This window comes from Scyliorhinus torazame, chromosome 10 (assembly GCF_047496885.1).
Source record: "Scyliorhinus torazame isolate Kashiwa2021f chromosome 10, sScyTor2.1, whole genome shotgun sequence".
NCBI classification, from domain to species: Eukaryota; Metazoa; Chordata; class Chondrichthyes; order Carcharhiniformes; family Scyliorhinidae; genus Scyliorhinus; species Scyliorhinus torazame.
In genome coordinates, this window is record NC_092716.1 from 39,869,681 (window position 1) to 39,896,379 (window position 26,699).

At 49.2% G+C, this 26,699-nt stretch overlaps 1 protein-coding gene across 2 annotated transcripts in view; it reads left to right on the forward strand.

The window, feature by feature from the left end:
* nfat5b (nuclear factor of activated T cells 5b) overlaps positions 1 to 26,699 on the forward strand; it is a 373,902-nt gene that overhangs the window by 204,503 nt on the left and 142,700 nt on the right. For both annotated transcript variants that reach the window (XM_072517959.1, XM_072517958.1), the window contains 2 exons: positions 821 to 1,011; positions 22,315 to 22,487. In XM_072517959.1, coding sequence (XP_072374060.1) covers positions 821 to 1,011; positions 22,315 to 22,487 — 364 coding nt within the window. The remainder of the gene's footprint in view (positions 1 to 820; positions 1,012 to 22,314; positions 22,488 to 26,699) is intronic.

Here is a 26,699-nt window from a genome sequence, read left to right on the forward strand (position 1 = left end):
GGCATAAGCAGAAAAATGTTTGCTCACAATCCAATGCAATGCTGTGGGGTTGCTGTATTGTCAAGATATGTTATCTTTAAATGGCCATCAACAGATCCGACAGTGAGCAGTTAAGGGGGTCATACTGGCTCCATCTCTTCTGTGGTGACATGTGTCCGGGCATCCCTGGAAAGGGAGCACGCAGCATCCAGTTGGTATGCTTGAGATCTTCCCTGGCCAGTGTGTGCCGCAGGGGCTGGAGTCCATTATCCCCACCCAAAATTACATTTTAATTTAATTTGCCGAGTTCCCTTTGAAGTTTTCTTTTTGTTACAGTGCCTCTTTAAGCAGCAGTTAATCAGTTTATGGATTTATGTTGTTCATATGACACAAAAATAGTGACACATTGAAACTGGTGCAAGTTGTAGAGTTAGGAACTGTATCTGTGTAATGTCTCACTTTGTGAAAAAGATCTAAAATGGAGATTGACTTCTGGTCTCCTCTTTCACCAAATGGCTGTCAAATGTTTAGCACCTTAGTCCAAAGTTGTGCAGGTTAGGTGGATTGGCCATGATAAATTGCCCTTAGTGTCCAAAATTGCCCTTAGTGTTGGGTGGGGTTACTGGGTTATGGGGATAGGGTGGAGGTGTTGACCTTGGGTAGGGTGCTCTTTCCAAGAGCCGGTGCAGACTCGATGGGCCAAATGGCCTCCTTCTGCACTGTAAATTCTATGAACCCTTGTCCTTAAGTGAACATTTATTATTTGTCAAAACTACTTTCGAAGGTTTGCTGTGCCATATCAAAAATTTTAAAATAATTTTCCCTAATTATTTTATTTTAGTTGGAAGGTTACAATGAGCCTGTAATCTTGCAAGTTTTTGTTGGCAATGACTCTGGCCGAGTCAAACCTCATGGTTTTTACCAAGCATGCAGAGTCACTGGACGAAACACTACTCCTTGCAAGGAGGTGGATATTGAAGGAACAACTGTGATTGAAGTCAGCCTAGATCCTGGAAATAACATGACATTGGCGTAAGTATTTATTGAGATCTATTGATACTGCAAATGGATAGAACATATGGTGGGTACTCATTTGGATGTTAAATTGTGTGAATATTGGATTTTAATTTTATGTTCCCCTGCTATCTTAGTTGGTAAAAAATTGTCAAATTTGGATTGGAACTTCTCTGGTCTCAATGGTTCAAGTTCCATTTCTGATTCTAATAGCTGATTTCAGCTGCATTAACAGTGCAAACCAATAATCTCCCCACAACGGGGAGAGAAAATATTTCCCTTTTGGATGTAAACGTTTCAAACTATTTAATTTCACAAAGAAGACCGATGAGGAAATCAGTTAATAGAATCACAAAAAAAATACAGTGCAGAAAAGGCCCTTCGGCCCGTCGAGTCTGCAGCACCGCATGAAACGCACCTGATCTGTCGATCCTAATCCCATTTATCAGCACTTGGCCCACAGCCTCAAATGTTAAGACGTGCTAAATACTCACCTTGGTACTTTTTAAAGGTTGTGAGACAACCCGCCTCTACTACCCTCCCAGGCAGTGTCCCACAGACTGTCACCATCCTCTGGATAAAAAAAGCTTTTCCCGAAATGCCCACTGAACCTCACCTTGGACTTGTGTCCCTTCATAACTGACTCTTCAACTAAGGGGAACAGCTGTTCCACATCCGCCCTATCCATGTCCCTCATAATCTCGTACAGCTCGATCAGGTCGCCCCTCAGTCTTCTCTGCTCCAGTGAAAACAACCCAAGCCTATTCAATCTCTCTTCCTAACTAAAATGTTCCATCCTTGGCAACATCTTGGTGAAATGCCTCTGCACTCGCTCCAGTGCAATCACATCATTTGACTCAACTCATGAAATTAAATTTTTTATTGGATGTTTTCCAGTTTTACAAACCACGCAAAAAAATCTTCAAAACTGGTACAGTACAATATGAATACTTCAGTGTAACTAAATACAGAAGAAGTCCGTATACCAACACAATTCAGCTTAATCATTAATCTTGGTGCCTCCCTTTTAGAACATAGAACATTACAGCGCAGCGAAGGAACGGCGGTATATTTCCAAGTAAGGGTGGTGAATGACTTGGAGGGGAACCTCCAGGTGGTGGGGTTTGGAAGGTGCTGTCTAAGGAACCTTGGTGAGTTACTACCGTGCATCTTGTAGGTGGTACAGAAGGCTGCCACTGTTCATCGGTGGTGGAGGGTTTGAATTATAGAACATTACAGCGCAGTACAGGCCCTTCGGCCCTCGATGTTGCGCCGACCTGTGAAACCAATCTAAAGCCCATCTACACTATTCCATTATCATCCATATGTTTATCCAATGACCATTTAAATGCCCTTAATGTTAGCGAGTCCACTACAGTTGCAGGCAGGGCATTCCACGCCCTTACTACTCTCTGAGTAAAGAACCTACCTCTGACATCTGTCTTATATCTATCTCCCCTCAATTTAAAGCTATGTCCCCTCGTGCTCGACATCACCATCCGAGGAAAAAGGCTCTCACTGTCCCACCCTATCCAATCCTCTGATCACCTCAATTATGTCACCTCTTAACCTTCTCTCTAACGAAAACAGCCTCAAGTCCCTCAGCCTTTCCTCATAAGATCTTCCCTCCATACAAGGCAACATTCTGGTAAATCTCCTTTGCACCCTTTCCAATGCTTCCACATCCTTCCTATAATGCGGCGACCAGAATTGCATGCAATACTCCAAATGTGGCCGCACCAGAGTGTTGTATAGCTGCAACATGACCTCATGGCTCCTAAACTCAATCCCTCTACCAATAAAAGCCAACACACCGTACGCCTTCTTAACAACCCTCTGAACCCGAGTGGCAACTTTCAGAGATCTATGTACATGGACACCGAGATCTCTCTGCTGATCCACACTGCCAAGAACCTTACCATTAGCCCAGTACTCAGTTTTCCTGTTATTCCTTCCAAAATGAATCACCTCACACTTTTCTGCATTAAACTCCATTTGCCACCTCTCAGCCCAGTGCTGCAGCTTATCTATGTCTCTCTGTAACTTGTAACATCCTTCCGCACTGTCCACAACTCCACCGACTTTAGTGTCATCTGCAAATTTACTCACCCATCCTTCTCCGCCCTCCTCCAGGTCATTTATAAAAATGACAAACAGCAGTGGCCCCAAAACAAATCCTTGTGGTACACCACTAGTAACTGGACTCCAGTCTGAACATTTCCCATCAACCACCACCCTTTGTCTTCTTCCAGCTAGCCAATTTCTGATCCAAACTGCTAAATCACCCTGAATCCCATGCTTCCGTATTTTCTGCAGTAGCCTACTGTGGGGAACCTTATCAAACACTTTACTGAAATCCATATACACCACATCAACTGCTTTACCCTCAACCACCTGTTTGGTCACCTTCTCAAAGAACTCAATAAGGTTTTGTGAGGCACGTCCTACCCTTAACAAAACCGTGTTGACTATCTCTAATCAAATTATTCCTTTCCAGATGATTATACATCCTATCTCTTATAAACCTTTCCAAGATTTTTCCCACAACAGAAGTAAGGCTCACTGGTCTATAGTTACCGGGGTTATCTCTACTCCCCTTCTTGAACAAGGGGACAACATTTGCTATCCTCCAGTCTTCTGGCACTACTCCTGTAGACAAAGATGACTTAAAGATCAAGGCCAAAGGCTCAGCAATCTCCTCCCTAGCTTCCCAGAGAATCCTAGGATAAATCCCATCTGGCCCAGGTGGCTTATCTATTTTCACACTTTCCAGAATTGCTAACACCTCCTCCTTATGAACCTCAAGCCCTTCTAGTCTAGTAGCCTGAATCTCAGTATTCTCCTCGACAACATTGTCTTTTTCCTGTGTGAATGCTGATGAAAAATATTCATTTAGCACCTCTCCTATCTCCTCGGACTCCAAGCACAACTTCCCACTACTGTCCTTGACTGGCCCTACTCTTATCCTAGTCATTCTTTTATTCCTGACATATCTATAGAAAGCTTTAGGGTTATCCTTGATCCTACCTGCCAAAGACTTCTCAGGTCCCCTCCTGGCTGCTCTTAGCTCTCTCTTTAGGTCCTTCCTAGCTAACTTGTAACTCTCGAGCGCCCTAACTGAACCTTCATGTCTCATCTTTACATAAGTCTCCTTCTGGAAAGTTGCCAATTGCTTCACAGCTCCAGGGTCCCAGGTTCGATTCCAGCATTGGGTCACTGTCTGTGCGGAGTCTGCATATCCTCCCCGTGTGTGCGTGGGTTTCCTCCGCCTACTCCGGTTTCCTCCCACAGTCCAAAGATGTGCAGGTTAGGTGGATTGGCCATGATAAATTGCCCTTAGTGTCCAACATTGCCCTTAGTGTTGGGTGGGGTTACTGGATTATGGGGATAGGGTGGAGGTGTTGACCTTGGGTAGGGTGCTCTTTCCAAGAGCCGGTGCAGACTCGATGGGCTGAATGGCCTCCTTCTGCACTGTAAATTCTATGATCTATGATCTTCCTCTTGACAAGTGTTTCGACTGCTTTAGTAAACCACGGTTCCCTCACTCGACCACTTCCTCCCTGCCTGACAGATACATACTTATCAAGGACACGCAGTAGCTGTTCCTTGAACAAGCTCCACATTTCCATTGTGCCCATCCCCTGCAATTTTCCGATGCATCCTAAGTCTTGCCTCATCGCATCATAATTGCCTTTCCCCCAGATATAACTCTTGCCCTGCGGTATATACCTATCCATTTCCATCACTAAAGTAAACGTAATCGAATTGTGGTCACTATCACCAAAGTGCTCACCTACCTCCAAATCTAACACCTGTCCTGGTTCATTACACAGTACCAAATCCAATATGGCCTCGCCTCTCGTTGGCCTATCTAGATACTGTGTCAGGAAACTCTCCTGCACACATTGGACAAAAACGGACCCACCTGATGTACTCGAACTATAGCGTTTCCAGTCAATATTTGGAAAGTGTAAGTCCCCCATAACAACTACCGTGTTGCTTTCGCTCCTATCCAGAATCATCTTTGCAATCCTCTCCTCTACATCTCTGGAACTTTTTGGAGGCCTATAGAAAACCCCGAACAGGGTGACCTCTCCTTTCCTGTTTCTAACCTGAGGCCATACTACCTCAGTAGACGAGGCCTCATCAAATGTCCTTTCTGCCACCGTAATACTGTCCTTGACTAACAATGCCTCCCTCCCTCTCTTTTACCACCTTCCCTGAGCTTACTGAAATATCTGAACCCCGGCACCTGCAACAACCATTCCTGTCCCTGCTCTATCCATGTCTCCGAAATGGCCACAACATCGAAGTCCCAGGTACCAACCCATGCTGCAAGTTCACCCACCTTATTCCGGATGCTCCTGGCATTGAAGAAGACACACTTTTTAAACCTCCTTCATGCCTGCCGGTACACTCCTGCAACTTTGAAACCCTACTCATGACCTCACTACTCTCAACCTCCTGTACACTGGAGCTACAATTCAGGTTCCCAAGCCCCTGCTGAACTAGTTTAAACCCTCCCGAAGAGCATTAGCAAATTTCCCCCCCAGAATATTGGTACCCCTCTGGTCCAGGTGCAGACCATCCCATTTGTAGAGGTCCCACCAACCCCAGAATGAGCCCCAATTATCCAGAAATCTGAAACCCTCCCTCCTGCACCATCCCTGTAGCCACGTGTTCAACTCCTCTCTCTCCCTATTCCTCGTCTCGCTATCACATGGCACGGGTAACAACCCAGAGATAATAACTCTGTTTGTCCTAGATCTAAGTTTCCACCCTAGCTCCCTGGATTCCTGCCTTACATCCCTATCCCTTTTCCTACCTATGTCGTTGGTACCTATGTGGACCACGACTTGGGGCTGCTCCCCCTCCCCTTAAGGATCCCGAAAACACGATCCGAGACATCACGCACCCTGGCACCTGGGAGGCAACACACCAACCGTGAGTCTCTCTCATTCCCACAGAATCTCCTGTCTATCCCCCTAACTATGGAGTCTCCAATAACCAATGCTCTACTCCTCTCCCCCCTTCCCTTCTGAGCAACAGGGACAGACTCTGTGCCAGAGACCTGTACCCCATGGCTTAACCCTGGTAAGTCCCCCCCCCCAACAGTATCCAAAGCGGTATACTTGTTACTAAGGGGAACGGCCACAGGGGATCCCTGTACTAACTGCTTCCTCCCAGCCCCTCTCACCGTCACCCATCTATCTTTATTCTTCGGAGTAACTTCATCCCTGAAGCTTCTATCTATGACCAACTCTGCCTCCCGAATGATCCGAAGTTCATCCAACTCCAGCTCCAGTTCCCTAACGCGGTTTCTGAGGAGCTGGAGATGGGTGCACTTCCCACAGATGAAATCAGCAGGGACACTGACGGCGTCCCTCACCTCAAACATTCTGCAGGAGGAACATTGCACTACCTTCCCTGTCATCCCCTCTAGATTAAAAAAAGAAAGAGCTTACCTGTTATTCACTCCCCTTCTCAGCAAGCACTCACTCAGCAACCTCTGCGCCCCGCACAATAACACCTGAGGAAAAATAAATATAAACTACTTACCAGTCACCATCCAATCCCTTACCTGCAGGCTGTGACGTCACGGTTCAACTTACCACTTCTACCTGCCCTCGAGCCTTCCTCTTGATCCTTACAGCGGTTGTTTTTTTTTTAGTTAGAGGAGGGGGTAGGGAGGGAAACACTGTTGAAGTGTTTCGGGTTTCAGTGTCACTTGACAAGAGCTCCTCCACAAACCACCTCCAAGTTAGGGTGAGCACATGGACGTATGCAAATTTCCCCTGCAACGGCCAATCAGCAGCTCCGCTCTACTGCCCTCTGCTGGATGGGGTTATCTTTTACACCAGAAAAGATGGTAAGTGGGTGAAGTCGAGAAAGAGGGATAAGACGATAAAGCCATGAAAACATGGTAAAGTGACTTACACCTTCACGTGTATCAGAAGCACTGTTCAAGCCTTGCCAACACTGCAATGGCCAAACCACTCCTCACCAACAGGGGAGAAGAACCCCACCGACAGGGAGAGGAAGAATCATCAAGACATCCATCAACAGGATGTCTCGGAGAAATACAACTCTCCTCCCAACAGGATAAGGGACACCCCCTCGCATACAGTCCACAATAATAAAGGATAGGATCTCCGGGTCAAGTTCGGGCTTGCACTGAAACATACTTCCCCCAACTCCAATTATACTAGAGGTACCAATGACACATTTTAAAGTTTTTTCATCAGGATACCTTGCCTGTACCTTTGCCGCAGCCAGTTAAGGATTCTTTAACCACAAAGTAAAGAAATGCAGAAAAGATTTGTGAAGACATAATTCTGTAGTACAGGACGGAGTAATAGCCATTCCACGTAATTATACAAAGAAGCCCAACAAATATTCATAAAATTGAAATGAAAAATGAAATGAAAATCGCTTATTGTCACTAGTAGGCTTCAAATGAAGTTACTGTGAAAAACCCCTAGTCGCTCCATTCCGGCACCTGTTCGGGGAGGCTGCTACGGGAATTGAACCGTGCTACTGGCCTGCCTTGATCTGCTTTAAATGCCAGCTATTTAGCCCAGTGTGCTAAACCAACCCCTGAAATTGATTCCGATTGTGGTCGGCGTCACCCTTCACATAGACACTGACAGGATAAAAAGTCACCAATCGGAGCAGGGGATCTGAGGATACCAAGATAAAGCCACAAACGCATGGCTCTATGGTGCACGCCACAAGACAAAGCTATACGTTCAAAACCCGACTTGGCTTCCCAAGGTCTCCAGTCGTTGAAAGGGCATCCCGAGCAAAGTGAAACAACAAAGGATACCGCCCTCCATACAAGACATGGCTTGGTGACGAAAATCAAGGATACTAACACATGCCAAGACCTGCCACACAACACACCTCCCAGCACACCGCTTGTGCCCCTGCCGACACTGGAAGACTCGAACCATCCTCCACCAAGGAAACCCCACTGATGAGGCGAAGAAGAGCCATCAAGACACTGATCAATAGGATGTCTCAGGAGAGGATGTGACTCTCTCACTCACTCACTCTTTCCCCCCCCCCCCCCCCCCTCCAAAACGAAAATGGAAACCCTCTAAAACTTAGAGCCTTTATCAATACCGCACCTACCCAGATAAAGTAAGGAAATCCCAGAGTGAGAAGAACACAAGGGTTAGCCACTAAATGTCAAACAAAATCTAACTTGGGGAGGGGGGGGGCTTTTCTCACCCACAATGAGGACTTACAAAGCCGAAAAAATAATTGTACTCTATTGTAAAAGCAAGGATTACAGCACCTATATGAAAATGAAACGAAATGAAAACCGCTTATTGTCACAAGTAGGCTTCAAATGAAGTTACTGTGAAAAGTCCCTAGTCGCCACATTCCGGCACCTGTTCGGGGAGGCTGGTACGGGAATTGAACCGTGCTGCTGGCCTGCCTTGGTCTGCTTTCAAAGCCAGCAATTTAGCCCAGTGTGCTAAACAGCCTCTGGTTTTTAAAAGCTGCACAACCCTCCGGATAATATCACCATCCACAGAGCTTGGAAAGGCCAAAGCCATAAGGAATCGGGAGTAACATCACATGGGAACAAAGTTCAGGATTAATGATGAACTGCAGGATAATATAACCATTTGTGGAGCTTGGAAAGGCCACAGCCATGACAGTATTGTTGAACAGCAACCAGGATCCATCCAGAGTTTCATCAAACTCTTGCACCTCCACCATGTCACCATCCCGAAGCCCCAGTAAAAAGACACTATACCCTGCAGGTGACAAAGACCCATCCTGTTCAACCGTCTCTAACCCTGCTCAATAAACACCACAGACAAAAGTAAGACCAGTGGTTGGGGTCTCTAACCAACTCCAGCCTCGAAGACCGGATACAATGTGCTCTGTCGAGAATGCCCAACCTTCAAATCGAGATTGTGAAAGCATGGCAGCCAGTTCTCAAATTCGGCTGTGACTTTATCCCCAGCTCTCCTCGGGAGACCGACGCACAGATACTCCTCCTCTGGCTGCAGCTCCCTGATTCAACCAACCAGGATATTTGACATACCATTTTCAGTTTTATACACATTGCAGTTTGTGTTTGTTTACTGTATAGTGCAAAAGTTTTTCTTGTGTCAATCTATTTACAGTTTGTCGTCGTTTGACTCTGCGTGCTGTACTCCTTCCCCCCCCCCCCCCCCCCCCCCCCCCCCCCCCCCAATGCCCTCCAGCCAGTCTGCAGCTGTGGGTGATGCTGCTGATCGCCAACCGAGCAGGATTCTCTGGCATTCGATTAGGGAAGTGAAAGCTAGGGCATCGGCCCTCTTTCCCCATGTGTAGCTCTGGCTGCTCTGAACCCCGAAGATTGACACATTTGGGCATTGGTTCACCCTCGCCCCCACAGCCTTGGGCATCACCTAGGAGAACGCTGTCCAGACCCAACAAGTTTGGGGCAGGCCCGATGGTGGCATGTGGCGCAGTGGTTAGCACTGGGACTGCGGCGCTGAGGATCCGGGTTCGAATCTTCCTGGCCCTGGGTCACTGTCCATGTGGAGTTTGCACATTCTCCCCATGTCTGCGTGGGTTTCACCCCCACAAACCAAACATGTGCAGGTTAGGCGGATTGGCCATGCTAAATTGCCCCTTAAATGGGGAAAAAAATAATAATTGGGTATTCTAAATTTATATATAAAGAACAAAGTTTGGGGCAGGCCCAAAAACATATGGGTGTGGTTGACCGGGCCTCTCGGGCACCGTTCACATTTGTTCTCCACCTCCGAGAAGAACCTGTTCATTCAGGTTCTGTCAGGTGTGCTCTGTGCACCACTTTGAACTGCATGAGCCTTGCGCAGGAGGAGGTGGAGTTGGAGTTGGCCCTGCTCAGTGCTTCACTCCAGAGTCCCCAACCCACTTCTGTCCCCAGTTCGTCCCCCTATTTCCGTCTGGTCTCGTCTGATGGCATTCGGGCCCTGTCCAGTAGCTTTCCATATATTTTCCCACAGAGTCCCCCTTCCTTACTGTCCGTATCCATCAGGTCCTCTAATAGTGTGGTCTCTGGGACCCCGGGGCTACTGTCTCATTGCGGAGGAAGCGCTTTATTTGTAGGTGTCCCATTTGCTGTCCAGTCGGTAGTTACCATTCCTCTGTCAGTTCATTCAGCGTCGCTAGTCTGTTTCCTACATAGAAGTCCCTAACTGTCGGAGTTCCCCTTCCTGTCTCCATTCTTTATAGGTGATGTCTAGCATGGCTGGTGGGAACCCGTGATTTCCGCAGATGGGGTCCATGGGGGACATCTTGGTCAGTCCGGAATGTTGCCTTAATTGGTTCCACGTTATCAGTGTGGCCGCTACCACTGGGCTGGATGTGTATTTTGCCGATGGGGATTGGAGTGCTGCTGTGGCTAGGGCCCAGAGGGTCGTCCCCTTGCAGGAGGCCCCCTCCATCCACACCCACTTCGAGTTAGGTTTGTGTACCCATCCCCTCACTCTTTCTGCTGATGCTGCCTAGTGGTAGTACTGCAGGTTTGGTAGTCCCAGGCCACCCTTAATTTTTCTCCTTTGCAGTGTTGGTTTGGGGACTCTTGGATTCCTACCCTTCCACACAAACGCCATGATTAAGCTGTCGGCATGGATTTAAACAGGAAGACGAACCTCGGCCGTTCGTTCATTTTGATCGTCTGCACTCTTCCCGCCAGAGAGAGTGGGAGTGTGTCCCAAATGTTGCAGATCCTTTTTGACTTCCTCCACCAGGCTCGTCAGGTTCTACGTGTGGATCTATGGCCAGTCTCTGGCTATTTGGATCCCCAGGTACCGGAATCTATTTTGGGCTATTTTAAACCGGAGCCCCTCCAGCTCTGTCCCTCCCCCATTTGGGTTCACAAGAATGCCTCATTCTTGCCCAGGTTGAGCTTGTAACCCGAGAAGGTTCCAAATGCTTTCAGGATCTGCATAATTGCTTTCACTTCATCCTGTGGCTTTGTGTAAAGGAGCAGGTCATCCGCATAGAGTGAAACTCTGTGTTCTCTGTCTCCTCTTTGAATGCCCTTCCAGCTTTTAGCGTCCTGCAGAGCTATCACTAGGGGTTTGATTGCGAGGGCAAACAGGAGCTGGTCAGTGGGCATCCCTGCCTTGTGCCTCTTTGCAGCTGGAAATATTCAGAGCTGGTGGTATTGGTTCAAACGTTCACCTTGGGGCATCGTAGGAGTTTCACCCAGGAGGTGAATCATGCTGTCATGCTCCCAGCCCAAACCGTTCCAGTACCTCAAGGATGTACTTCCATTCGACACTATCGAAGGCCTTTCCAGCATCCAGGGAGACGAACATATCTGGTGTTCTCTCCCCAGGGGGGGTCATTATTATGTTTGTTGGCCGCCTAGGCAGTGAGCTGCCTACCTTTGACAAAGCCCATCTGGTCCTCTGCGACCACTTCTGGTACACAGCCCTCCAGCCTTTTGGCCAGGACCTTTTGCGAGTATTTTTGTGTCCACATTTAGCAGTGAAATGGGTCTGTATGATCCACATTCTGTCGGGTCTTTATCTTTTTTGGGTATCAATGAGATTGTGGCCTGCGCTAGTGTTGGAGGCAAGGTGCCCCTTGCCAGTGAGTCTGCGAACATGTCCCTTAGATGTGGGGCCAGGGCCGGTGTAAATCTTTTATTGAGGTCCACTGGGAATCCATTGGGTCCCAGCGCTTTCCCCACCTGCATGGAGCTGATGCTCTCCAGGATTTCTCCCAGATCTATTGGTGCTTCCAGTTCGCCCTGCCTGTCCTCCCCCACAATCGGCATATTCATTCCATCGAGGAACTGTTCCATCCCCATCAGGAGGCCGGAGCTGTACAGCCGTCGATAGAAGGTCTCGAATGCTCGATTGACCTCATTTTGTTCCGCTACCAGTCTGCCTCTGCCATCTTTTATCTGCGCTATTTCCCTCGTGGCTGCTTGCTTTGTCAGCTGGTGAGCCAGTAGGCGGCCAGCCTTTTCCCCGTGTTCGTAGAAGGTCCCCTGTGCCTGGCTGAGTTGGTGCACTGCTTTCCTGGTGGACAGCAGGTTAAAGTCCATGTGTAGCTTTTTCCTCTCCGTCAGCAACTCTGTGGTCGGGGCCTCAGAGTACTTTCTGTCGACCTCCAAGATGGAGTCGATCAGCTGTTGCCTGGCTGCCCCTCTCTTCCCTGTCTCTATGTGCCTTGTAGGGTATGTGGGTGAGACTTCCCCATTAAGTTGTTACTCACATAGTCGCCTGTGGCCTATGATGTTTTCTGGCAGAAGGCCTGTAGGACAGGAGGTCCGTGTCCAGCCTCCATGTGGGGCGCTGGGCACGGCCCGTCTCCAACCTCACATCCTTCCCCTTCAAGTTCCCCTGGGCCGCCACCAACTTCTTCACCTCTGCCTCCAGAACCATGATCATGTCGCTCTGATCCGACGATGCCTTTTCCAGGTCCAGGATCATTCTTTTCTGCGCCTCCACCTTCCTCCCCAGGCCGTCTATCATGCGCTGGAGGGAGGCCACCGCTTCTGTCATCACCTCCTTCACCACCACCTGGAACTCCATTTTTATCGCCACCCTCATGGCGGCCAGTCCTTTTTTAGGAAACTCTTCCATCCATCCCCGGTGTGGACGCAGATGCTGACATTCGCTGTGGTTCCGCTGTTCGGGTTGTCGGTCTTCCCTGCTCCTGGTTTGCCTGGGCTTCCACCTCGCCTCGTTGGTCCGCTGGTCCGTCCGCCTATTGCTCGGGTCCCTTCTGCCTTCTTGTCGACTCTTTGAGCTGCCATTCGCCAGCATCATCTTCTCCACTGTGTTGTTCTTCGTCTCGTCTAGGTTTGGGAAGGTTTTGGAGGCTTTTTTGAGCCAGAAATCTCAGAAAATTCACTCTTTTGGGTTTGGTTGGGAGGAGAGCCACCTGACGTGCATCTGCTCAGCACATCACCGCCACCGGAAGTCTCCTGCAGCAGGATATTTAAGGGCTGAAGGCGAGCCCCTGCTGAAGAAACGACTGACAGGATTCTTTTCTCCACTTCATCCATTCTCTTTAGGATATCTCTCAATTCATCAAAGAGAGCACCAATAATGCCGGGGACACCAGACCATCGCCCACAACATCACTCACAATGGCAGCCATCATCTTGACAGCATTGCTGAGGTGTAGTCCCGCTCACCGGCAAAACCACCACTGCAAACGGCCACACCGCGGCCATCTTCGCAGCCTCAATCAACCAAGGATTTTCCTGATTTCACTCCACTCTCCATCACCATAATTTAACCAGGCTCTTCCAGAAACATAGCACAGATCATACATATCAGGATCAAATAATTATAAGTTGTGCATCAAGATCAAGAAAATGATTAAAAGATGAGTAGTGCCAGAGCCTATGAAACACAGCCGCTCCTGCGCTTGTATCATGGCCCCCCACGCTAAAATTGTATATTTTTAAATAAATATTTTATTCAAGGCATTTTTATATAAACAAAAGCAGAAGCACAACCAAACCACATTATGAACCCCCCCCCCCCCCCATGCTCCTCTAATACCACCCTCTCCTCATCTCCCACCGTCCCCAATTTAACCACCTTACCTACCCCGCTGACCCTTCAAACCTCCTTAAGGAAATCAATAAACTGCTTCCACCTCCGGGTGAACCCATCCACCAAACTCCTCAAGATGAACTTGACTTTCTCCAGCCTCAGATATTCCGCTGGGTCGCTCACCCACACCCTACTTTCGGCGGCTCCAAATCCCGCCACCCAAGCAAAATCCGTCTCCGGGCTATGAGGGAGGGCAAAGGCCAAAACATCGGGCTCTCTCACCCCCTGGTGTCCTGGGTCTCCGACACCCTGATTGTCACCACCTCTGGTTTTGGGATCACCTACACCCCCAGTAACTCAAACATTACATCCACAAACCCCTGCCAGAACACTTTAGCCTTGGACATGCCCAAAACACGTGGGTGTGATTCACTGGCCTCCCCGCGCACTTCCTACACCTACCCTCGACCCCCTCAAAGAACTTACTCACCCTTGCTACTGTCATATGCACCCTCTGTATCTCTTTAAACTGGATGGGACTTAGCCTAGTACACGACGAGGATGCATTCGCACTCCGCCGGGTCTATGCCCACGTCCCGGCCCCTACCTCCCCTCCCAGCTCCTCCTCCCACTTGCTCTCTGTGTACCCCATCAGGGCCACCTCCCAATCCATCAACTCCTGATAAGCATCGGACCTGTTTCTCCCCCCCCCCCCCCCCCATCTTGTCCCTCGACAGCACCTTGGCAGCCCAGGAAAGGATGGCACCTCTCTCCTTACAAAATCCTGGACATGTAGGTATCCGAAACCGTTCCCCCTGGGCAACTCGTACTCTTCCTCCAGATCCTCCAACCTTGCAAATGAACAGGTCGCCAAATCGCTCAATCCCTGAAGCCGCCACTTCCGAAACCTCGCATCTAACCCCACCGGCACAAACTAAGGTGTCGTAGATCAGTGCCCACACTGAGGCACCCTCCAGTCCTAAATTCTGCATCCACTGCCCCTACACCCTTGGGGCCGACATCACCACGAGGCTCAACACGTACGTGGCCTGCGAGAATGGCAGAGGCGCTGACAACAGAGCCCTCAAATTTGTTCTCTTAGATGATGCTGCCTCCATGCAACCCTGCGCCAACTCCTCGGCCATGATCCACTGCCTAACCATAGCAATATTCACCACCCAGTAGTAATTCATCATGTTTTGCAGCACTAGCCCCTCTCCCCTGCTCCAGGAAAACCCTCTTAAATCGCAGGATTTTCCCCGTCCACACAAACCCAGAGATCAGCACATTAAGGTTCTTAAAAAACAAATTGGGGAGGTTCTGAAACACAAACAGCACCGTCTACTGTCTGCACCCGCCCTGCCAACGGCAGCGGCGCACATCTCACTTCTTGAAATCCACTTTCATCTGCTCCACAAGCCGAGCCAGGTTCAACTTGAGCAGCTGCTCCCAGCCTCGAATCACCTGGACACCCAAATATCTAAAGTTCGTCTCCACCACCCTAAAAGACAATTCCCCCAACCTCATTTCCTGTACCCTGAAAGCTGGCCAAATCCTCTAAAATCCCCATGGTGTCTCCGATACTGCCCAATGGACCTGAAATATACAGCAGCAGGTTGTCTGCAAACAATGAAACCCTGTGCTCGAACCCCCCCCTCAACCCCCTCACCCCCGATCCCCCTCCAGCCCCTCAATGCCCTAAGCCATTTCCAGCGACTCTTACCAAGGCGAAAAGCACCAGGGAGAGCGGCACCCCTGCCTCATCCCCTGATGCAGCCCCAAATATCCAAAATTCACTCGGTTCGTCTGCACACTCGTGACTAGCGCCTTATACAGCAACTGGACCCAGCCCACAAACCCTGTTCGAACCCAAACTGGCACCAACACCTCCAGAAGATACTCCCACTCCGCTCAGTCAAACGCTTTCTCTGCGTCCACCACCTCCTGCCCCTACATTAAGCAACCTCCTCAGGTTAGCCATCAACTGCCTCCCCTTCACAAAACCCGTTTGATCCTTGCCTATCACCCCAGGATGCAGTCTTTTAAATCATGCGGCCAACACCTTCGCCACACTGCTCATGGACCTTATCCTTCTTTAATATCAGGGAGATGGAAGCCTGCGACAATGTACCTCCAATCTCCCCTGCTTCATTGTACGTCCTCACCAGCGGTGGCCCCTGGTCCACACCAAATTTTTGTAAAGCTCCACTGACAACCCGTCCGGCTCCGGGTCCTTCCCCGCCTACATTGACCCCATAGTGTCCATCACCTCCCTCACCCCAGTTTGGGCCCCCCAGTCCCTGACCCAGCTCCTCTTCTACTGTGGGAAACTCCAGCACATGCAAACACCGCCGCATCCCCCCCCACCGGCTGGGGGCTCAGACTAGTAGAGCCTTCTCTAAAACGCTTCAAACATGCCATTCACCCCCTCCGTGTCCATTACCACCTTTCTGCTTATCATCCCTCACTCTGCCAATCTACCGCGCCGCCCCTTGCTTCCCCTCAACTGATGGGCCAACAGCCTGCTCGCTTTCTCCCTGGACTATATTTCCCCTCTGGCCCTCCGTAACTGCCCCACCACCTTCCCTGTAGACACCAGCCCAAACTCTATCTGGAACCTCTGCTTCTCCTTCAACAGTCCTGCCTCCGGGGCCCCTGAGTACCTCCTGTCCATCCTCAAAATCTCGTCCAACATCTCCGCCCACTCTGCTTTCTCCCTGTGGGCCTGAATTTTTTTTTAAATTTTAGAGTACCCAATTTTTTTTTCCAATTAAGGGGCAATTTAGCATTGCCAATCTACCTAACCTACACATCTTTGGGTTGTGGGGTGAAACCCACACAGTCACCGGGAGACAGTGACCCAGGGCCAGGACTCGAACCCAGGTCCTCAGCGTTGTAGTCCCAGTGCTAATCACTGCGCCACTGTGCTGCCCTCCTGTGTGCCTGAATTGCAATGAACTCCCCCTAACTAACTACCGCCTTGAGCACCTCCCACAGCGTGGCGGCAGTAACCTCCCCGTGCCATTTAGTTCCACGTAGCCCAGAATGGCTGCCCTCACCCGCTTGTGCATCTTCTCCGCCAACAACCCCACATCCATAATAGTGCGGGGGGGGGGGGGGGGGTGGTGTAACATAGGGTGTCTCTGTACGCGGATAATTTATTACTGTATGTGTCAGAGCCGAGTGTGTCGATGGGGGTATAATGGAGCTTCTCCGAAGGTTTGGGTCCCTTTCGGGGTATAAATTAAACCTGGGAAAAAGTGAATACTTTGTGGTGCCCTGGGTGAGGGCGAGGGGAGGGGGGTGAAAGGTGGCTGTCATCCCGCAGGGCGGCAACCCACTTTAGATATCTGGCCCCGGTCACTGGGGGGGGGGGGGGGGGGGGGGGGGGGGGGGGGGGAGGGGCTTGATGGGGAGGGTAAAGTGGCAGGTCGGGTGGAGGCGATTTAAAATGAATGTATTTCAGTGCAAGCCGATCTTTTTGCCGAAGGCATTTTTCAGCGAGGTGGATAAGTTGATCACCTTGTTTATTTGGGTGGGGGGGCGGGGGTGAGGAGTTGGGTTAGAATGGAGGTGTGTCTGTGCAGGGGGTGGGGACTGAGGGCATTGGCAACAGCGCCACCCCCGTTGGCCCCGGGTAAATATTCTGGGAGTCCGGTGCTGGTGGTTGAAGATTTGGAGGCAGTTGAGCCAGCATTTTAAGTTGCGGGCGGGGTGAAGAGAGATGCTGAATAAGGGGGAAACCATGGCCAGGATTCTTCTAAGTGTTGACGCCGGCATAAACACCGGAGTGATTCACTCCGGCGCCAGCAGGCCTCTTGGCCCAGCGATTGCGTGGCCCACAGGGGTCAGCACAGCGCAGGAGTGCTCCACGCAGCTCCGGGTGACGATAACGCAGCTCTTCACTTCCGGCCGCGGGTCCGCGCATGCACACGGCGGCCCGCTGTGTGGATCCGGCAAGTTGCGTGGGGCTGGCGCGGAAGAGGTAGGCCCCCAACCCCCCCAGATTGCGCGCGCCTGCCAATCGGTAGCCCCTGATTGCGGGCCTGGCTGTCATGGAGCCTCCCCAAGAGACTGATCCCCCCCAGCCCCCCACCAGGACGGCCACCGCAGCCGCAACACCGAGCTCCCGCTGGGTGCAACCATATGTGAACCATGCTGGCAGGAACTAGACCGGTCGACCGCGGGCAATCGGCGCGGGGGCCTCTTTCAATGGCCCCCGACCGGCGCGCGACTGGCACCAATTCTCCGGTCGGCGGAGGTTCTCGTCCCGGCGTCGGACCCGATCGTGGGTCTGACGCCCCATTCTCCGCCCCGGCGCCAAGCGCAATTTCAGCGCAGAGGCTCGGAGAATCCCGGCCATAGGTTTGAGCCTGGGAAGTTGGATGGGGGGTTTCTGAGATGGGAGGAGAGGGGAGTCATGGTATTAAATGACCTGTTCCTGAGAGGTCGTTTTGCGAGGCTGGAGGAGTTGGAACAGAAATATGAACTGGGGCAGGGTGATGCATTTAGGTACCTGCAGCTCCGGGACTTTGTGAGGACGGAGGTTCAGAGCTTCCCAGAGGCACTGGCCTCCATGTTGTTGGAAGAGGTATTGAAGGCAGGGAGAATGGAGAAGCAGGTGGTGTGGGCGATCCATGGGAGGTTTTTGGCGGAGGATAAGGTATCCTTGGAGGGGATTAAAGCCAAGGGGGAGGAAGAGTTGAGGGAGGTTATAGGGGATGGGCTGTGGTGTGAGGTGCTCCGGAGGGTAAACACCTCAACCTCGTGCACGAGGTTGAGGTTGATCCAGGTGAAGGTTGTGCATAGGGTGCACCTCACTAGGGCGAGGATGAGCAGACTCTTTGAGGGGGTGGGGGGGTGGGGGATGTATTTGAGCGCTATGGGAGGAGCCCCGCAAACCATGTTCACATGTTTTGGTCCTACCCGAAGCTGGAGGGGTATTGGAGGGAGGTATTTAAGGTAATCTCGGGCATGATGCATGCGAGTTTGGAACCAGGGCCTCAAGAAGCCATTTTCAAGGTGTTGGACCAGTCCGGGCTGCGGGCGTGTGCGGGGGCAGATGTTTTAGCCTTCACCTCACTGATTGCCCGGAGATGGGTCCTGCTGGGGTGGAGGTCAGCTTCTCCGCCCTGTGCCTCGGTTTGGCCGGGGGACCTGCTGGAATTTCTGACGCTCGAGAAGGTGAAGTTTGAGCTGAGGGGGAGGATGGAAGGGTTTTCCAATTCATGGGCATTGTTTATCGTGCACTTTCAAGAATTGGATGCCATCAAACATTAGGGGGGGTGCTATTGGGGGGGTTGAGCAGTTTGTTTATGGGATGACCGTTGATTCTCTTTTGGTCTTTTTGTTTTGTTGTATTTGGAATGTTTGGGCTTGTATGTTGGAAGTGAATGCTGGTTGGGGGATTGATACTGTATTTGTTGTTGGTTATCTTTTGTTGTGCATTGGATGAAAATGAGAATAAATGTTTACATTTTTAAAACAACCCACATCCAGTCTCCACTGCAGGCGCTGCCCCCCCTCCAACATGCACACAAACCCACGTAGTGAAGCGCGTAGTCAGAAACCACAATCGCCAAATACGACGAGTTGACCACCCCTGCCAGCAACGTCTTGTCCAGAACAAAGCAATCAATCCTGGAGTATACCCAGTACACATGAGAGAAGTATGAAAATTCCTTCGCCCTCGGCCTCCATTGGTTCTCTTCTCCTCCTTCTCTTCTCTCTCCCCCCCCCCCCTTGCAATTTGGGGCATAAAAGTTTACCAGAACCACCGGCATCCGCTCCATCTCTCCACTAGCCATTGCACCCCCCAGGATCGGCCACAGTGCTCCCCCCCTCAAACGCCACCCATTTACTCGCCAACACTGCCACACCCCCTCATCTTCATATCTGGCCCCAAATGAAACCCCTGCCCCAACCAACCCCTCCTCAACTTCGTCTGGTTCCCTATCCTTAAGTGCATCTCCTGCAAGAAGGTCACGTTCGCCTTGATTCCCTCAAGTCATAGAACCATAAAATTTACAGTGCAGAAGGAGGCCATTCAGCCCATCGACTCTGCACTGCCCTTGGAAAGGGCACCCTAATTAGGCCCACACCTCCACCCTATCCCCATAACACAGTAACCCCACCTAATCTTTTTTTGGACACTAAGGGCAATTTAGCATGGCCAATCCACCTAACCTGCACGTCTTTGGATTGTGGGAGGAAACCGGAGCACCCGGAGGAAACCCACGCACACACTGGGAGAACGTGCAGACTCCGCACAGACGGTGACCCAAGCCAACATATCGAATATGGGACCCTGGAGCTGTGAAGCAACTGTGCTAACCACTGTGCTAACGTGCTATGAACACGCGCCTGTTTAACCGGCCCATTCAGCCCCCTCGCGTTCCATGTGACCGATCCGCCATATCCCTTTTTGCGCTGGCCCGTGTCACGCGACCCTCCAGGCCTGCCCTCTGATGTCCACCACCATCTATCCTTTTCCAACTGCGCCACACCAACCCCCAAAATTGTATTTTATTCTGAAGGGAGTGTTTTTGTTTGTTCTTGAAACATGTGTAATACCAGCAGGGCAAAAACTAGTGTCTATGCGAGTGACCCTGAGCGTATTTAACCACATCGTGTTGGATTGAAGTTACATCTGGCAGACTGGGTGTGTATGGAGGTTCCTTTCTCCAAAGGATATTAGTGAGCTAAAATTGGGTTTCTGCGGCAATGTAGCAAGCTTTCTTCATTGTTTTCCAGTGAGATTTGAACTTGTGACCTCTGGGTACAGTACAAGATGCAGTACAACGTGGCTAAATGTGAAGTTATACACTTTGGTGTGAAAAACAGTAAGGAAAAGCTGTTTAAATTGTGATATAATAATAAATTGATATATTGGGAAGTTTGGATATACAAAGGGATCTGGGTGTCCTTGTACACCAGTCAATGAAAGTGGAGAGGCAGGTGCAGCAAGCAATTGGGAAGGCAAACGGTACGTTGGCCTCCATTGCAAAAGGATTTGAGTTCAGAAATAAGGATCTCTTACAGGGCCTTGGGTGAGACCACGCCTAGAGTATTGCATGCAGTTTTGTTCTTCCTACCTAAGAAAGGATATACCTGCCATAGAGGGAGTGCAGTGGAGATTCATTCAGCTGATACCAGAGTTGACAGGACTGTCCTAAGAGGAGAGATTGGGTCACCTGGGCTTGATTTCACCGGAGTTTAGAAGGATGAGAGTAGATGTAATTGTAACGTACAACAGGGCTGAACAAACGATGCAGGGAGTTTGATTTCCCTGATTGGGAATCTCAAACTGGGGACACTGTCTCATAATGTGAGGTATCCCATTTAGGACTGAGATGAGCAAAGGTTTCTTCACTCATAAGGTAGTGAACCTGTGGAATTCACAGCCACGGAAGGCGGTGGAGGCCAAGTCACTGAATGTATTCAAGAAAGAGACAGATAATTTGTTAATATTTTAATGGTGTCAAGGGGTAGAAAGCGGGAATATGGCATTCAAATAGAGGAGCAGCCATGATCATATTGAATGGCAGAGCAGGGTCGAATGGCCTTTTCCAGCTCCTAATTTCTATTTTTCCACATACTCGCCCAGAATCATAGCTAACACTACATTGGCACTGCTATTACATACACAGCCAAGTTGAAATTGCAGGATGTGATGCATTACATCTTTATAATCTTTATTGTCACAAGTCGCCTTACATTAACACTGCAGTGAAGTTACTGTGAAAAGCCCCTAGTCGTCACACTCCGGCGCCTGTTCGGGTACACAGGAAGAATTCAGAATGTCCAAATTACCTAACAATGTGCCATCCTGAGAATGACCTTTATATTCTTACTGTTTTCTCTTGCCCCGTGCCTTTATCCCAACAGTGGGTTCTGTTTCATTCCCTGCAGTGATACCTTTTACAGATCTTGCTTTAGTCCTCGCCTCTTCCTTATCGAAATACTTCTCCCTGGTTATATGGTCTGCAGCTATGAAGTCAGCTTACAGGGTTAAGCTGAAGATAGGCAGCTCTACCTCTCCTCCACTTCTCCAGCAGTTGATTACCTCAGTTGTCTAACTGGTCCAATACCAGGACTTTGATTAATCACAACTTTCTAAAATCAAATGCAATATGTTAGAAGCCATCATCTTTGGCCCCTGCCACAAAATTCATATACATCCTGTTTCCTTGCTGGACAATTTGCATTCTTGCCATTTTGTTTGATTATAATCTTGAGTTTCAAAGCCCTCATTCTATCCATTGGCATTAATTCAGTTGTTTTTTCCACCACCACACCCACCCTCTGCACAGATGGCAAGCTAATTCCACTTCCCTCCAAAATACTCAATTTTTCAGCCTCTGACCTCTTATGATTCACCTCACCTCTTTGCTCCACCAAACAAACATATGAATATGAAACACACAGCCCCTCGAGCCTGCCCCGCTCACTGTTCAGTAAAGTGATGGCTGATAGATGGCAGAGCCTTGAGGCTCATTGGTCCAAGTCTCTAACAGTCCTTTCTGAACCTCTCATCTTTAACAGCACCTTTATAAACCCGGCACTTTAACCAAGCTGTCATCCACCCCTCCTGATCATTGCTTACCTGGTGCACAGTTTGTTTTTCCGTACATGTATTTGTGAAGTGACTTGGACTATTCTTCATTTTAAAGGACCGATATAACCAGAAGTTGTTGTACATGGTCAGGGGAGTAACAGTGGCAGCTTGAATTGGAAACTTTGAGATTATTCAGTTTAAAACAATTAGTGTTTTAAATTATTCACTCTATTTTTGTATTTGCAGGGTTGATTGTGTGGGAATTTTAAAACTCAGAAACGCTGATGTTGAAGCACGGATTGGCGTTGCAGGTTCCAAAAAAAAAAGTACTCGTGCACGATTGGTGTTCCGAGTGAATATTATTTGTGCTGATGGGTCGATCTTAACTCTGCAGGCACCTTCATCATCCATCCTATGCAGTGAGTAATATTTTCTTTAAAAGTGTAGTTTTCTTTTAGTTGGTTTGTCCGCCACAGATGGAAACCCATCACCATGCTTAAAAATCTCCGACCAAGCTATTGCGAAATTCACACTCTGCAAAATTTAATGCGGGCAACAGTAGCCTTGAGAACTGGCTGTCTCTCTTTGGGAAGGCCCACTGGGTTGGGCACTTAACTGGGCTGTGGCAGGTCTTTTCTGGAATCAAGGACCCCGGGAGTGGAAGTTCCTCTAGCCAAGAGCTGCTGGCTAATCTTCGTTTCTCATCAACACCACCATGGAAGCAGTGGCTGCTGCCAGATATACACCCATCTGAGGCCTAGGCCCCAGAACACAAGTAAGTGATGGGACAGAAGAGGGATTGTGGGGGAGGGAGGCTGGCAGCAAGAGAAGGGGCGGCCCTCGATGACATCCAGCCCACATCAATGCTAGATCCCTTAATCAGGTACGGTGTGCCTTTGAATGAGGGGCCCTACGTGGAAGCCCATAAGCAATCCCGGCACGATTTGCTTTTAGGGCTTCTCACATGGTGTCCGTTGCCTGCTCCTGAGTGAATGACAGAGGCAGCAGGATGAGGATGAGGCCTTAAATGGGCATTAATTGCCAACCTATGGGCCTCAATTAGTGGTGGGGGAGGAAGACTGTTCACGAGCCTTCTTGCCACAAACTTTATCAGGGCAGAAGCAGGAAGGTGGCAGGATCCTCACCACATCCTCCCAGCTGATTAAATGCCGTCCCTCACTCTCTCTCACACACACACACACACACACACACACACACACAAATCAGGGAGGGCGATACATTTCAGCCAGTTAGCTCATGATAGATTGCATGCTTCCTCTTCATAGAGGGACACCTATTCTCCAAGGTTGAGAGAGCTTAGATGTTAAAGAACAAACAAAGAAAAGTACAGCACAGGAACAGGCCCTTCGGCCCTCCAAGCCTGCACCGACCATGCTGCCTGTCTAAACTAAAATCTTCTACACTTCCGGGGTCCGTATCCCTCTATTCCCAACCTATTCATGTATTTGTCAAGATGCCCCTTTAACGTCACTATCGTCCCTGCTTCCACCACCTCCGGCAGCGAGTTCCAGGCACCCACTACCCTTTGTGTAAAAAAAAAAAAAACTTATCTCGTACATCTCCTCTAAACCTTGCCCTCTCACCTTAAACCTATGCCCCCTGGTAATTGACCCCTCTACCCTGGGATCGTCTCTGACTATCCACTCTGTCTATGTCCCTCATAATTTTGTAGACCTCTATCAGGTCGCCCCTCCACCTCCTTTGTTCCAGTGAGAACAAGTTTATTCAACCTCTCCTCCTAGCTAATGCCCTCCATACCAGGCAACATCCTGGTAAATCTCTTTTGCACCCTCTCTAAAGCTTCCACATCCTTCTGGTAGTGTGTTGACCAGAATAGAGGACTATACTCCAAATGTGGCCTAACTAAGGTTCTATACAGCTGCAACATGACTTGCCAATTTTTATACTCAATGCCCCGGCCAATGAAGGCAAGCATGCCTTCTTGACTACCTTCTCCACCTGTGTTGCCCCTTTCAGTGACCTGTGGACTGTACACCAAGATCTCTCTGACTGTCAGTACTCTTGAGGGTTCTACCATTCACTGTATATTCCCTACCTGTATTAGACCTTCCAAAATGCATTACCTCACATTTGTCAAGATTAAACTCCATCTGCCATCTCTCCGCCCAAGTCTAAATCCTACTGTATCCTCTGACAGTCCCCACCGCTATCAGCAATTCCACCAACCTGTGTGTCATCCGCAAACTTACTAATCAGACCAATTACATTTTCCTCCACATCATTTATAGATACTACGAACAGCAAATGTCCCAGCACTGATCCCTGCGGAACACCACCAGTCACAGCCCTCCAATCAGAAAAGCACCCTTCCATTGCTACTCTCTGCCTTCTATGACCTAGCCAGTTCTGTATCCATCTTGCCAGCTCACCACTGATCCCATGTGACTTCACCTTTTGTACTAGTCTACCATGAGGGACCTTGTCAAAGGTCTTGCTGAAGTCCATATAGACAACATCCACTGCCCTACCTGCATCAATCATCTTTGTGACCTCCTCGAAAAACTCTATCAAGTTAGTGAGACACGACCTCCCCTTTACAAAACCGTGCTGCCTCTCGCTAATACGACCACTTACATCCAAATGGGAGTAGATCCTGTCTCGAAGAAAGAATGTTGGTTGTTAACGATGAAGGATTAGGGCTTCCAAAGCCTCTACAGGAATATTGCTGAATTGCACCTGATTAAAAAAAATTGCTGCTCACTAATGAACTTTTTCTTTAAATTATTTCATGGTGTTGAGGTTTCCATATCACAGTTGTAGAATGGCATAGGCACTAGAAAGGAGGAGAAAAAGCACTCTTGAAATGGATCGTTTGGAATCCGTTATTGGGTAACTCTTCAAATCGTGGTTGGAGAGTGAGGAGGTCATTTTTTTCAGAGCTTCTATTAAAGGAATTTAACATCAATCTTATGTATGTGGAAGAGCTGTATACTAGCCAGTAATGGACACAATATCTTTATCCTATATTTGATCCATTCTTGTGTTTCTACCCAAAACTGTCATTCTGCATCCATTTTACAATACTGTGGTTACTTGGAGTAGAGAAAACTGGATAAAGGGGATCTGTGATCGTAAAAACTTGGGCTGGTGAATGGGGATAGTGAGTGAGGTATTTGGGGAAGGTTAGTGCATGTGGGAGCAGTGGATAATTGGGGTAGGAGTGAGGTTTCTGGATTGTTGGTATTTAGAGTTCCTCTAGGGACAACTCCTACCACTGAAGCAACCTCTCCTCTGCAATCCTTTTCAAGGCCTTTCTTCTATCTCCACGTATTTCTAAATGCCCATACATTCTTCCACTATCTCTTGCCCCCCACCCCTCCAAATCACCACTGCATTACAAAAACCCAATAGTCACCACATCACTCCAAATTCCAGTTTTGATGTCATCAACCTGAAACATTAACTTGGCTTTCCTCTCCACAGATGCACCCAGACCTCCTAAGTATCTCCAAGACTTCATGTCCCTACCTCCAAATTCCTTACTGTGACCCATCCTCATCTGAAATACTAATTAGCCTCGTCCCAACTACTATCTGTTCCAACCACCACACGCAAAACCATAATTTCTCCAATCTCCTGAAGTCATCCATGACCTTTGTAAATCCTCAAAATAGAGCATCCCCTTTTTCTTTGGAAATGCTTTTTATTAATTTTTTTAACATTTTATACAGAAGTTACAAAAGACATAAACACTTTTTAGTAAGTACCAATAGCAACCCCACTCCCCCACCCCATCCCCAAACCCACAAAACTAACCCACAAAAGGCAAAAAACACACACCCCAAAAGCTAATAGTGACCAATTCTCTGGCCAGCATCTTCAATAGACTTCCTCAGTGTATTTGACCTTCTCAAAGTACAAAAACCCCATCAAGTCCCCTAGGCACGCTGGAGCACTTGACAGTGTTGCCAACCTCCAGCCCAATAGGATCCGCCTCTGTATCATCAATGAAGCGAAGGCCAGGACATCTGCCCCAGTCCACAGTTTCCAGCCGCCACCACTGGATTTGTTGAGTACTTCCGCGCCATCGGAAGTGGCGCTGTTACCAGTGCTCCAGGCTTGACCCCTAACTGATTCCAACTCCATCTGGACCCAGATGGGTCCCCCCACCACCGCAAGATCTTATCCGTGTTGGCCACCCATTAATAGTACGACAGATTTGGCAGGCCAGGCCCCTGCCTGTCTCTCCTTCTGAAGCATCCCCTCTGAATCCTTGGCACCAATAATAAGTCGGTCCACCTCTCTGAAAAATGATTTTGCCAGAAACATCAGGAGGCACTGGAATAAAAATAGAAATCTCAGCAAGATATTCATCTTAACTGACTGGACATGGCCCGCCAGCGATAAAGGGAGACTATCCCACCGTTGCAGATCCGCCTTGACCTTTCCTACCAAGCTCGTGTAATGCAGCTTCTGTAGCCGTCCACAATCCCCCTCCACCTGTACCCCCAGGTACGGAAAGCTAGTCCCTGCCAATCGAAACGACAATCCCCTCAACCCAGTTCGCTGCCCCATTACAAAGTATTCGCTCATCCCTGTGTTTAGACAGTAGCCTGAAGAACCGCAGAATCCCCAAAATAATCCCATCA